This window comes from Mustela nivalis (assembly GCF_964662115.1).
Source record: "Mustela nivalis genome assembly, chromosome: 4".
Taxonomy (NCBI): Eukaryota; Metazoa; Chordata; class Mammalia; order Carnivora; family Mustelidae; genus Mustela; species Mustela nivalis.
Genome location: NC_139023.1, coordinates 150,394,641 through 150,408,486, shown reverse-complemented (window position 1 = coordinate 150,408,486; position 13,846 = coordinate 150,394,641). Strand labels below are relative to the sequence as shown.

General features: G+C 38.1%; 1 protein-coding gene across 10 annotated transcripts in view; it reads right to left on the bottom strand.

Moving 5' to 3' along the window:
- The window catches only part of MSRA (methionine sulfoxide reductase A), a 425,594-nt gene that overhangs the window by 210,055 nt on the left and 201,693 nt on the right, over positions 1–13,846 (bottom strand). For 8 of the 10 annotated variants that reach the window (XM_082726896.1, XM_082726902.1, XM_082726905.1 and 5 more), the window contains one exon: positions 5,238–5,357. The exons of 1 other annotated variant lie outside the window; for it this stretch is intronic. In XM_082726896.1, the coding sequence (XP_082583022.1) occupies positions 5,238–5,357 (120 nt within the window). Of the gene's footprint in view, positions 1–5,237; positions 5,358–6,628; positions 6,763–13,846 lie in introns of those variants that run through there. One more of the 10 variants, XM_082726897.1, reaches the window with a different exon arrangement.

The following is a 13,846-nucleotide window of genomic DNA, read 5'->3' as shown; positions in this document are numbered from 1 at the left end:
CTAACCAGCCCCCCTATTGAGGACCCTCTTTTTTCTTTCCTTTTTGCATAGGGAAGGGCATTCCATTGGGTTACTCTGGGATCCTACAGACCCGGAAGCCACGCTCTTCTAAGCAACTGCCTATCTCCACTCTGAGGCATTGCAGGCTTGTTTTATACATCATTCCCAAAGAGCCACTTTATCGTCTCGAGGAACTGTTGGCCCCTTATGTCTTCTCCAAATGTCAGGCTCAAGCACCACACAGATCACCTGGCATGTAACCCACCTATTAGTGGAGCCATTCATGAACATTCTACTTACATGTCAGACTCAACTCTGTCCATGTGTCACCATCATGGGATCACCTCTTCTCCTGACTTCTTACTAGAAGCCATACACTTTTCTGTGTGCCTAACTGCACCCCCAGCTTGGGTCTCCGAATCACAGCAACATCAATAGCGACAAAGAAATATCATCCAGACATTAATATGCGTCCTACCTGGATACACACCTGCATTTACACTCACATACACCCTCGCTCACTTGCTCACCCCCACCCCCGAGATGGCGCATACCCACTAGCATGCAGGCACGACAAACCGCTGCCAATGTTTCTGGTCCTAGGGCTGCCATGGAGATCCATGAGATCACCAGTCTGTGGGACAAGACAATGCTGTGACGGCTCTGCCATTAGTCATCATGTGATAGGTTGGTGTGCGGTTAGCGCTAGCCCCTTGGATTTTGCAAACTGCCCCCACTCTGAGTGCTATCCCTGGAATTCTGGCACCTGCCTCACGGAACCAAATGGTACCTTAGGTCCAAGTGTATTTGCTATACGAGAAGGAATTTGGCAGACAGTCCAGGTCCTAGGCTTTGTTTCCTGAATGAATGAATGAAAAATGAATACCTTTACAAAAGACTGTTGTGACCAAAGCTTTGCAAACTTAATTACAAACACAAGAGCAATTTGGAAATTAATCTAAATACTGGAGCACAGACTAGTATTTCTCTATGAAACTTTAGCAATTATTACGCAGTTTAGTGGAGCCTTGGTTTTTCTTCCTTGCAAGTCAGACCTCTCCAGGGTTGACTTATTCAATACAGCTTTGAGCACCCGAGGCTTCAGCAGGGAAGCCCTCCCAGTATAAACTGCTTTCTCTCTCCCCATCCTCTCCTTGGTCAAAAATCTTTAATTAGCTGGTTACCCTAATTACTTTAGCTGGGGACCTTGTTTGTTCTCCTTCCCTGCTATTCCCAGGGATCTGAAGGCTCTACCACTTCTGTGCCAGAGGGTCCTTTCTATCACAGTTTCTCTCTGTCTTTTTGGTTTTTTCTTTCATGATCAGAACAACAACAACAAAAAAAGCCTGGGGAAAGAAATCATCTCTCCTTCTGTGTCTGGGTAAGACCCCATAACCATCATTTCCCAATCAGGAATAAGTTTCCATGACAACCGTGCTTCCCAATGCCACCGCCAACTTAGCAGATAGTGTTCTTTACCAACCTCCATGCTTTCTGTACAAGACTCTAAGAAACTGGCTGTTTGCATGAACTGTATCTTAAAAGAGTTTTGTCCTTTGCCCTTCGAAACATCAGAAAGACCAAAAAAAAAAAAAAATGCTTGGTATTTTCTTTACTTGTAATCATTAAAAAGCACACCAATTTTTTAAGAGTATAGTGGAGGGATGGACATGAAAGAGAGTGTGGGACTCGGTGGAAGGAAGTATGACTGGACAGATCACTGGGATATGACAGTTGGGTGACAGACGTCATGATCAATGGAATAACTTGATGCTGAGAGCTGATGAGATTGGAATTCCTGCTATATGTGACCTTGGGGAACTTCCTCTTCCTCTCTAAGCCTCAACAGTCCCTCTGTAAAAGACAGAAACTGAGACATTTCATAGACTTCTTTGGAAGATTAGATGGAAAAAAAGCAAAGAGGCAAAAAGTGCTTCTTACAGTGTCTGGCACGTAGTAGGAGTTCAACAAAGGACAATTAGCATACTGTTCTTATTAACATAAAGAGTTGAATCGGAAAAAGTCTTAACAAACAAGCAACCAAGTATTCTAATTGATTATTAACATTTTGCTGGTGGAGAATAATAGTACAAGCAGTAGATATTTGGAGGTTTTCTTAGCAACCTTTTCTCTTGGGCTATTAAGTCATGTCTGCAATTATGGGAAGGAATCTATTCATTTCCATTCCTGAGACTTAAGAGGATACACCTGGGCAATCTCCAGGGTTCATGTGCATCTATTTATAACTCTGCATAAGTATTTGTTTAATGCCGAAACAGATGCAAAGAAAAACCTCGGATTAACCATTAAAGTATTTGTTCTATATTCCACATTCTCAACACCAATGAGTATATTTCAGTTCTTCTGTAAGGCAAGGAAAACAAGAGTATATATGTTTTTGTGATACTTTTAATATCACAGCTCAAATTTCATTTCACAATCAGAATTCATATTGTAGCAAACAAACCAACATGCTCCTTATTGTACAAATGCCCATACTCCCAACTCCTCCCCCAGCTGCATTCACTGTACCCTCAGGGAGCTGAGAGGGCCTTCCACAAGTAACACCAATTCAACCTTTTAAAAATAAAACTATTTTTAAAAATAAAACGATTTGTGTATTTTTAAAATCCCATTTTTGTCACCGTGGTGGACTATGTATCTAGATAATAAACCCTCCCTGTGAAGAACTCCTAAGAGGGGTGCCTGGGTAGCTCAGTCAGTTAAACATCCAACTCTTGATTTTGGCTCAGGTCATGATCTCAGGGCCGTGAGATCAAGCTCTGCACTGGACTCCATGCTCAGCAGGGAGTCTGCTTGAGATTCTCTTTCCCTCTCCCTCTGCCCCTCCTTACTCATGCTCCTTGGCATGCTCTCTCTCTAAAATAAATAAATCGAAAAAAAAAAGAAAGAATTCAAGATACTGAATGAAATTTTTTTTTTAAAGATTTTATTTATTTATCAGAGAGAGAGGAGGAAAGAGAGCGAGCACAGGCAGACAGAATGGCAGGAAGAGGCAGAGGGAGAAGCAGGCTCCCTGCTGAGCAAGGAGCCCGATGTGGGACTCGATCCCAGGACGCTGGGATCATGACCTGAGCCGAAGGCAGCTGCCCAACCCACTGAGCCACCCAGGCGTCCCTGAATGAAATATTTTTTTAAATGTGTTTTACAGTCTGGGTGTTCCTCCATTAAAAATAAAACTATCCTATGATCTGGCAATCTCTCTTCTGGGTATACATCCTAATGAAATGGAATCAGTCACTCAAAGACAAAACTACGATCCCATAATGCTGAGGTCCACCTCAGCATTATCCACAATAGCGATGGCCTGGAAGCAACCAAAGTGTCCACTGGCAGAAGAATGGATAAAGCTATTGTGATATGTATATATAATACAATATTATTCAGTCCTACACATGAAGACAATTCTGCCACTTGCAACAATGTGGGTGAAGCTGGAAAAAATTATTCTACATGAAATTAATCCAAACACAGAAAAAATGTATACTATGTATATTGCATGTCCTTACTTATATGTAGAATCTGAAAAAAAAATCATACTCCTAGAAGCAGAGAGTAGAATGGTGGTTACCAAGGGCAGGAGTAGAACAAAGCAGGGAAATGTTGGTCAAAGGGTACAGAGTATCTGTTTTGGAGGATGAATTAGTTCTAGAGAGCTAATGTACAGCACAGTGATGGTAGTTAATGATACTGTATTGTTTCACTTGAAATCTGCTAAGAGAGTAGATCACAGGCGCTCTTTCCACAAAAATAAAAGTATGTGAGGAGATGGGTAATTTAATTAGCTTGACTATTAGTAATCATTTCACTCTATATATCAAAACATCATGTCATACACCTTCAATATATACCATTCTTATTTGAAAAATGAAAAAGAAATTTTAAAGAGAAAAAAACTGTGTTTTAAGTGCTACGTGAGCTGGCAGAGAAATAAAGGAAATCCTTGAAGGCTAGAACAAAAACCAGATTCGGAACAGTTGTCTGGTATCTGAGCTAGAATTTGCCATGCGGGCATATGCCTCTCCTGGTAGCCAAATATTTTTCTGTAAAGGGCTAACTCATAAATGTTTTAGGTTTTGCAGGGCATACCATCTCTGTTATACCCACTCAACTGTGCCATTGTGCCATGGAAACCTTCACAGATAATATATAAACAAATGGGTGTGGCTGGGTTTCTATAAAACTTTATTTACATAACCTGGCAGTGGGCAGAATTTAGCCTGCAAACCAGTTTGCCAATCCCTTCATTATAAATCAAATTTGAATGTCTTACCCAGAGAAAAACAATTAGAGTGTGTGATGTTTTTCCCATATGGTAGACTACTGCAGTCTTCACACCCCTCTGTATGCCTGCCTTTGGGGGATCCCTCCGCATTGACTCTGGGCTAGACCATGTGACTTGCTTTGGCCAGTGGGACCCTATCAAATGTGATATAAACAGAAACTTGCAAAGTGCTAGCAGAATGGGGCTTATCCTCTCTTGCTGCTCTTGGGATCTCTGCACCCACCACCACGTGAATTTGCCCAGGCCAGTGTTTTGAAGACATGGTCCATCATTCCCCCTACCCCAGCCAGCAAAGAACGATAGCCGGCACCAAATGCAGACCTGTGAGTGAAGGCATCCTAGACCAACTAGTCCCCAAGCAGCCTACTAGTTGACTGGAGTCACATGTGTGAGCCCAGATGAGACCAGCAAAAGAACCACCAAAATGAGAGCCGCCCAAATTGCTGACCTACATAATCATAAGCTAATAGGTGATTGCTTTAGAATTAAGTTTTGCAAGTGATTATTTTGCAACAAAAGCTGAATGGTACATTCCATAGGAAATCTATTATCTTCTAAAAATATAAAGTGAGAGGGGCACCTGGGTGGCTCAGTGGGTTGAGTGTCTGACTCTTGGTTTTGGCTCAGACCTGAAATCAAGACCCACATCAGGGTCTGTGTCTCAGCAGGCAATCTGTTTGAGATTCTCTCCCTCTCCCTTTGCCCCCCCCCCCGCTTGTACATGCACACTCTTTCTCTAAAATAAATAAATCTTAGAAAATAAAACAAAAATATAAAGTGAGAGATCAACAAGTATATTTATAGAAATGGGAAAGAAAAGACTGAGGAAACACAAAAAATTATACTTGCATTTTAAATATTCTGTCACCTGCCAGCAGAGACAAAACCTTTCTTGCTCATTATAACAGAAGTTGGAGCAAATTCTTCCTACCTGAACAGACTTCTTTATAAGTAGGATTGGTGGTGTAGCCTCCTGCGTAACCAACTTGAGTTGAATATACTCCTTTCGTGGTCCAGAATTTCCTTTCAGCTCCCCAGAAACAGCCCATTCCTAAGAAAAACACAAGACACTGTTTAGTCCATTGTCAAAAATGGAGAACTACTGCATATTAGAAGCAGATATGTTATTCATGTCTTTGGTAATCAAAAATAACTAAGATTTTATCCTTTAAAGAAAGACAGTTTCATGGTGGCAACCTAAGTGTCCATCAGTAGATGATGGATAAGGAAATGTCTTATATACACACACAGACACACAAATGCACATGCACACATACACTGGAATATCATGCAACCACAAAAAAGGATGAGATCATGCCATTTGAGACAAAATGAATGTATCTGGAGGGTATTATACTAAGGGAAATAAATCAGACTCAGAAAGACTAACACAATATGATTTCACTCATAAGTGAAATTAAAAAAAAAAAAACTAGTAACAAGAAATGAACAAGGAACAAAAAGCAGAATCAGATCTACAAATACAGAAAACTGATGGTTGCCCAGGGCGGTGGGTGAGGGAGGAGAGGTTGGGGAATGGGCAAAATAGGTGAAAGGGAGTAAGAGATACAGGCTTCCAGATATGGAATGAATAAGTCACAGGAGTAAATGGCACAGCATAAGGAATATAGTCAGTGATACTGTAATAGCATTGTATCCGAACAGATGGTAGCTACACTTACAGTGAACATAGCATAACGCATAAACTTGTTGAACCACTAAGTTGTACACCTAAGACTAATGTAACATTGTGTGTCAACTATACTGAAATTTAAAAGAAACATGTTCGAAATAAAGAAGAAAAAAAAACAATTAACTAATTTAGAAGAATTTTTAACATCTAAAAATAATTTTATTTGAGGCTATTTGCATAGAATGTCTCTTTGCTTAATTGTGCAAAAACTTAGAAAGCCTCAAGTTTTAATGAAGTTAGTAAAGTATACCTTTCCAAATAACATAGTAAAAAGATAATTGCATTTGATAAATGATTTCAACACTTAATTCATTATGAACTTGCTAACACATAATAACTGCTATTGATAGCATAAATTTATTTAATGATCAGCATCGTGGTCATTTTTTTAAAGATATTTATTTATTTATCCTACAAAGAGAGGGAACACAAGCAGGGGGAGTGGGAGAGAGAGAAGCAGGCTTCCCACTGAGTGGGGAGGCTGACACGGGGCTCGATCCCAGGATCCAGGGACCATGACCCAAGCCGAAGGCAGACGCTCAATGACTGAGCCACCCAGGCACCCGCCCCAGTCATGCTTAAAAAAAAAAAATTCTGACACAGAAAATAACACTAACTTACTGACTTACATGGGAAAACTTCCCCAAATCAACACAGATTGATGCAGTTCTCAATTAACAATTTTGCATAATATGTTGAGTTTCTTCAAAGATGTTTGTCCATATAAACTTGCACGTGATAAATCACTGCTCGTCAAAGGGTGAGTTCTATTACTAAATATAATGACTGAGGAAACAGAGAAGGGGGAAGGCAGAGAAAGAGATGACAATAACAAACACACGAAGGAACTCACAAAAATAGCATTCCATTCAACGAACAAACATTGTGCTCATATCAGTAGTTATTGGATTCTTCTGAACATACAGTGAAAACCAAGACCTAGCTCCCAAGAATGCCCATACTTACACGCTTAGGAAAAGTAGCATTACATCTCCCTGGGATCCAAATAAAGAACCCTCAACTTCCTACTATGAGTTCCTAAACTGTCCACAACTGCTACTCTATGACCGACTTCTAGATGTAAGCAAGATTACTGCCTTGCTCGAGTTTTATACAGCTTTAGTAAGTCATATATAATTAAGAGCTTGGGAAGAACAACAGTTGGCAAATTAATATATGCCTCCTACTTCCACAATCACTGGATTTGTTAGACTCGATGACAGAACTGAAAGAAAGATTAGATGGAAGTTTACTGAAATTCTTGACACTTGTTAATAGTCTAAAATTCAGAACAGTATTAACCAAGATGCAATGTGCATAACGCTATACATTATACAAAAATTTATTTGCTTAAATGTGAGGGGAAATAAATTGACCAAAAATAGATTAACAGTTAAAAATAAGAGCCATCTGACAAAATCCACGTAGTAAAAAAAATTACTGTTGTGATAACAAAGCAACATGGAAATATGTATATGATTATATCATAATTAACTAAAGCTAAATTTAAAAGAAAAAAACACAAGTATGTGCATGCTCTTATTATAACTATGAAAAAAATACCTATACTGAAATAGATGAGAAGAAAATATACAAAATTATAACCATGACTGTTTTATAGTGCTGAGAATACAGGATTTTTTTTTCATTTTTCAAGTGTTTCTGTAATAGATTCATATTGCTTTAAAAATGAAATATATATACTTTTTCAAAAAAATTCAAAGAAAAACATAACCATATGAATTGTTTGAATTAGAACTGCAAGATACCATTCTTCCCATTTACAAGTGAGTTGTTTGCTGCTAGTGAATATAGATAAATATTTACTGAGTATTTATAAAAATGGGTTATCCTCAGATCTCTGGAACAAGAATTCGCTATTAATTTTACTGGGTTGCATTTCTAGGATCAGGGAATTGTATCAGTCAAGGTTTTCCAGAGAATCCAGACCAATAGGATAAGTTGCTGTTGTTGTAAAGGCTGAGAAGTCCATGATGTACAGTCTGTAAGCCAGAGACCCAGGAAAGTGGTACTATGAGCCCGGGCCAAACACAAGGACCTGAGAATGAGGGGAGCCAGTGACGTAAGTCCTCGTCCAGCAGCACTGATGTACCAGGTCGGGAGAAGATGGATGTCCCAGCTCAAAGAAAGAGTAAATTCACCCTTCTGGCATTTTATTCCATCTGGACCCCTGACAGACTGGAGGATTCCCGCCCCCCACATTGGTAAGGGTGATCTTCTTTCCTCAATCTACCAATTCAAATGCTGATCTCTTCCCAAAACGTCCTCACAGACACAACCGGAAATGGCTATCTGGGCACCCCTCAGTCATGTCAAGTTGGCATGTAAAATGAATTGCTACAAGAATGATGACAGCAAATACCTGGAGAAGGAAATAAGTAAAAAGTGTGGTGGGCAGCATTACTAAGCATAAAAGGCCACAAACACACCCAGGAGTTGTGCAGTGTGATAAGCTGAAAGCACTCCAGCCCCTGAAGTTCAGAATTCTGTGAGGTTCACTCAATAAAATACTCCTGGGGATGCCTGGGTGGCTCAGTCAGTTAGGTGGCTGCCTTCAGCTCAGGTCATGATACCAGGGTTCTGGGATCAAGTCCTGCATCAGGCTCCTTGCTCAGCAGGAAGCATGCTTCTCCCTCTGCCTGTCACTCTCCCTGCTTGTGCATGTTATCTCTCTCTGACAAATAAATAAAATCTTAAAAAAAATAAAATAAAAAAATAAAATAAAATACTTCTTTCCTGCACAATGGCTAACATTGATGGTACCAAAGGGTACTTAAAACTTTCAGCATTCTATGCAAAAGGTTCATGATGGGCCATTTTAGCAGCCAGCCTAACCTGACCATTGTCTACAGTCTTACCCTGATGGCCCTAGACTTTTTATCTTCACTATATCCTCATGCTATATAGAGTTAATAACACTTAATATGGATCTTGGCCAGACCAAACAAAATATTTGCTGCAAGCTATTTAATCCCCTTTTGATGTTTAATAGAGATCAAGACCCCCCTGTTAGACGGAGGATGACCCCATTCTAGCTGGGCAGAGGCTTCTGGGAGGGAGTCATGTGTGGCTGAAATAATGCCTTGGGGACCTGGTGTGTAATCAATGTCAAAATATCTGGAGAGGTACTTAACTTGGAATAAGTGTTGTTATAGGAATAAAACTCCTTGAAGCAATCAGATGTTTCATCTAGTGGTTTCCAGTATAACCTAAGCATTCTATTATTTGATTTTGAGAGTGTGTGTGTATATGTGTGTGTGTGTGTGTGTGTGTGTGTGCTTAAACAACAACAACAAAAAACCAAGTTTATGACAGAATTTCTCAGAACTTACAATAATCTAGTAAAAAACATAAATATCATATATATACATACATATATGATACAGTATGCATTATTATTTTTAAGATATTTCATATTTTGGGGGACACCTGGGAGGCTCAGTTGGTTGACTGACCGACTCTTGATTTTGGCTTAGGTAATGATCTCATGGTCATGAGATCTCAGGGTCATGAGATCAAGCAGGGTGTGGAGCCGGCTTGGGATTCTCTCTCTCCCTCTCCCTCTGTCCCCTCACCAGCTTGAACATACTCTCCCTCTAAAAAACTTAAATTAATTAATATTTTATATTTTTAACTGTTTATTATAAAGTAAAACACAGGTACAGAAAAGCCACACAGAACAGATGCATACCTCAAAGCATTATTATTAGGCAAACATCCTTATAACTACCAGCCAGATCAAGAACTGCAAGTTTTCCATCTCCTTCAGAATTCCATCCTTGTATCATACCCCAAACACAACTCCCTTCCTCCCCTAAAAGGAACTACTCTCTGACCTTTACAGTAATCACTTTCTTCTGTTTCTTCATATGTTTATCATTCAAGGTGTCCGTCTTGATACTATTCTGTGGTTGTGCTCATTTTTAAAAAATTTGATTTAGCCTTAAGCTCTTTTCATCAACAGGTTCCCTCTCCATTCTCTTTTCTGATTCATCCACTGAAGAAAACAAGACCCACTGACCTGCAGAGCTTCCCACAATGTAGATTTTGCCAATGGCACGCTCATGGCACAATTCAACTTGTTCCTCTATCCTCGGTATTTCCTGCAAATCTGCTGGATCCAGAACCTTGAACGGAGTCAGATTTCACCCTTTGGCAAAACTATAGGTGAAACTATGTTCTTTTTTATGTAAATTTTAAAATTTTTTCCCAGTTTTATTGAGATATAATTGACCTATGACATTGTGTAAGTTTAAGGTATACAACATAATTTGGCATATATAAATACATATATATATACATAAAAATAACACAAATTACAACAATAAGTTTAGTTAACAATCCATCACCTCACTAATTTCAATTTATTTTCTGTAATAAGAACATTTAAGATTAGCAACTTTCAAGTATACGATATTATTAACTATAGTAATCATAATGAATATTAGATCCCCATAATTTATTCATCTTATAACCAGAAGTTTGTACCCTTTGACCAACATCAACCCATTACTCCCACATCCCCAACCCCCAGAAACCACCACTCTACTCTCCTTTCTATAAATTTGGCTTTTTTTATCTTTAAGATCCCAATATGTTAGATCATATGGCATTTGTCTTTCTCAGTCTGACCTATTTCACTTAGCATAATGCCCTCAAGGTCTATCCCTGTTGTTACAAATAACGGGATTTCCTTATTTTTTTTGTGGCCAAATAGTATGCCACTGTATATAGATCACAGCTTCCTTAACTAATCTGTAAAAGAACACTATGTCTTGGTTACTATGAATAATGCTGGAATGAACATGGGGGTGTAAACATCTCTCCAAGATAGTGATTTCAGGGACGCCTGGGTGGCTCAGTTGGTTGGACGACTGCCTTCGGCTCAGGTCATGATCCTGGAGTTCCGGGATCGAGTCCCGCATCGGGCTCCCAGCTGCATGGGGAGTCTGCTTCTCCCTCTGACCTTCTCCTCGCTCATGCTCTCTCTCACTGTCTCTCTCTCTCAAATAAATAAATAAAATCTTAAAAAAAAAGTGAGATTAAAAAAAAGAAAAAGATAGTGATTTCATTTCCTTTAGATATATATCCAGAATTTTTGAAAAACCTCCACACTATTTTCCATAATGGCTGTGCCATTTCACACTCCTATCAACAGCACACTGGGGTTCCCTTTCCTCCACATCCCAGCCAACACCCATGACCTCTTTGTCTTTTTGGTAACAGTCATTTCAACAGGTATGAGGAAATACCTAACTGTACTTTTGATTTGCATTTCCCTGGTAATTAATGATGTTGACTATTTTTTCATATACCTGTTGGCCATTTGTTTGCCTTCTTAGGAAAAATGTCTTTATTCTCAATCAAATTATTTGGCATTTTTTTGGTTTGTTTTTGTTTTGTTGTTGTTGTTGTTGTTGGTTTGGAGTTGTAGGAGCTCCTTAATATATTTTGGATATGTACCCTTTATCTGGTGTGCATCTTTCAATAGCTCAGCTGGTAGAGTGGAAGACTGTATCTGATATATGGTTTGCAAATATTTTCTCTATTCCATTGCCTCTTCATTCTGCTGATTGTTTCTGTTGCTGCAAAGGCTTCTTATTTTGATGTAATCCCACAAATTTTATTTTGTTTTTGTTGCTTGTGTTGTTTGTGTCATAGCCAAAATATCACTGTTAACACCAATGTCAAGGAGCTTTTTCTCTGTTTCCTTCCAACAGTTTTATGATTTTAGGTCTCATGCTCAAGTCTTCAATCCATTTCAAGTTCTTTTCTGTGAGTGGATTAAGGGTCCAGTTTCATTCGTCTTTATGCAAATATCCACTTTTCTCAACATCTATCTAAAAGACTATCTTTTCCCCATTGAGTATTCTTGGCTCAATTATTATTAGTTAACTATGTATGTCGAGTTTATTTCTGGGCTCTCTATAATATTCCATTGGTCTATGTGTCTGTTTTTATGGCCGTACTCTATCATTTTGGTTACCATAGCTTTGTAGTATAATTTGAAATCATAAAGTGTGATGCTTAGAGCTTTCTTCTTCTTTCTTAGAATTGCTTTAGCTATTTTTTTGTAGTTCCATATAAATGTTTTGTATTGTTTTCCTATTTCTGTGAAAAATACCACTGGAATTTTGATATTAGGTTTGATATGGGATTGCATTAAATCTATAGATGGTATGGACATTGGGGAAGGTATGTGCTATGGTGAGTGCTGTGAAGTGTGAAAACCTGGAGATTCACAGACCTGTACCCCTGGGATAATAATGCATTATATGTTAATTTTAAAAATTAAAATTTTTTTCAAAAGGGGAAAAAATAAATCTATAGATGGCTCTGGGGAATATGGACATCTTAACAATATTCTTTTTTTTTTAAATATCAATTCTTCCAATTCGTGAACATGGAGTATCTTTCCATTTCTTTTTGCCTTCATCAATTTCTTTCATAAATATCTTACAGTTTTTGGTGCACAGATTACTCCACTTCCTCAGGTAAATTTATTCCTAACTATTTTATTGGTTTTGATGTCATTGTGAATGGGATTATTTTCTTCACTTCTCTTTCAGATATTTCAGAGTTAGTGGATAGAAATGCAACTGAATTTAGGATGTTGATTTTGTATTCTGACATTTTACTGAATTCATTGAGTAGTTCTAACAGTTTTCTTATTTTGTTTTTCTGGTGAAGTTTTTAGAGTTTTTTCCACACAAGGTAATGCTATCTTCAGACAGAGAAAATTTTACTTCTTCCTTTCTGATAGGATGTCTTTTCTTTCTTTTTCTTGCCTAATTATTCTGGCTAAAACTTCCAACACTGTGTTAAATAGGGCTTTTGAGAGTGAGCACCCTGGTCTTGTTTCTGATCTGAGCAGAAAAGTTTTCAGCTTTTTCACCATTATGATGCTAGCTGTGAGTCTGTCATATACAGCCTTTATTATGTTGAGGTATGTTCCCTCTATTATCTTCTTAAATTTGTTGAGAACATTTGCCATGAAAGGGCTGAATTTTGGCAAGAAATTTTTCTGCATCTTTGAGTCATATGATTTTTAACCTTCATTAATGTACCCATAAATGTATCACATTTATTATTTTATATATGGTGACCCATTCTTGCATCCCAGGGATAAATCCCACTTGATAATAGGGCATAATCCTTTTAATGTGTTTTTGAGTTTTGGCTTGCTAATATCTTGTTGAGAATTTTTGCACTTATATTCATCAAGGAAGTGAGCCTGTAGTTTTCTTGTAGCACCCTTATCTGGCTTCAGTATCAGAGTAATGCTGTCCTCATAAAATGAGTTTTGGAGCATTCCTTCCTCTTCAGTTTTTCAGAAGAATTTGAGAAGGATCAGCATTAAGTCTTCTTGAATGTTTGATAAAATTCACCAGTGAAGCCATATGGTCCTGGGCTTTTTCTGTTGGAAGATTTTTTATTATTGCCTCAACCTCCTTAGTCCCATAGATTTGTTCAGGTTTTCTATTTCTTCATGATTCAGTCTTGATAGCCTATATGTTTCTAGGAATTTCTGCATTTCTTCTGTTATCTAATTTGTTGTCATATAATTTTGCATATTAGTTTCCTATGATAATAACTTACTTTATATCCCGTTCAAACACTCTGTACTTTATTTCTCCTTCCCTGACCTTTTATGCACTCACTTTATTGATCTCACAGTTTTTATATTGTGTACCTGTTAATAAACTATTATAGTTATATTCTCATTATTTTTTAACTTATATACTAGAGGTAAAGTAATTTGCATACCTCCGTTACAGTATTAGATTCTGCATTTGACTACATATTTACCTTTATCAGTCAGTTTT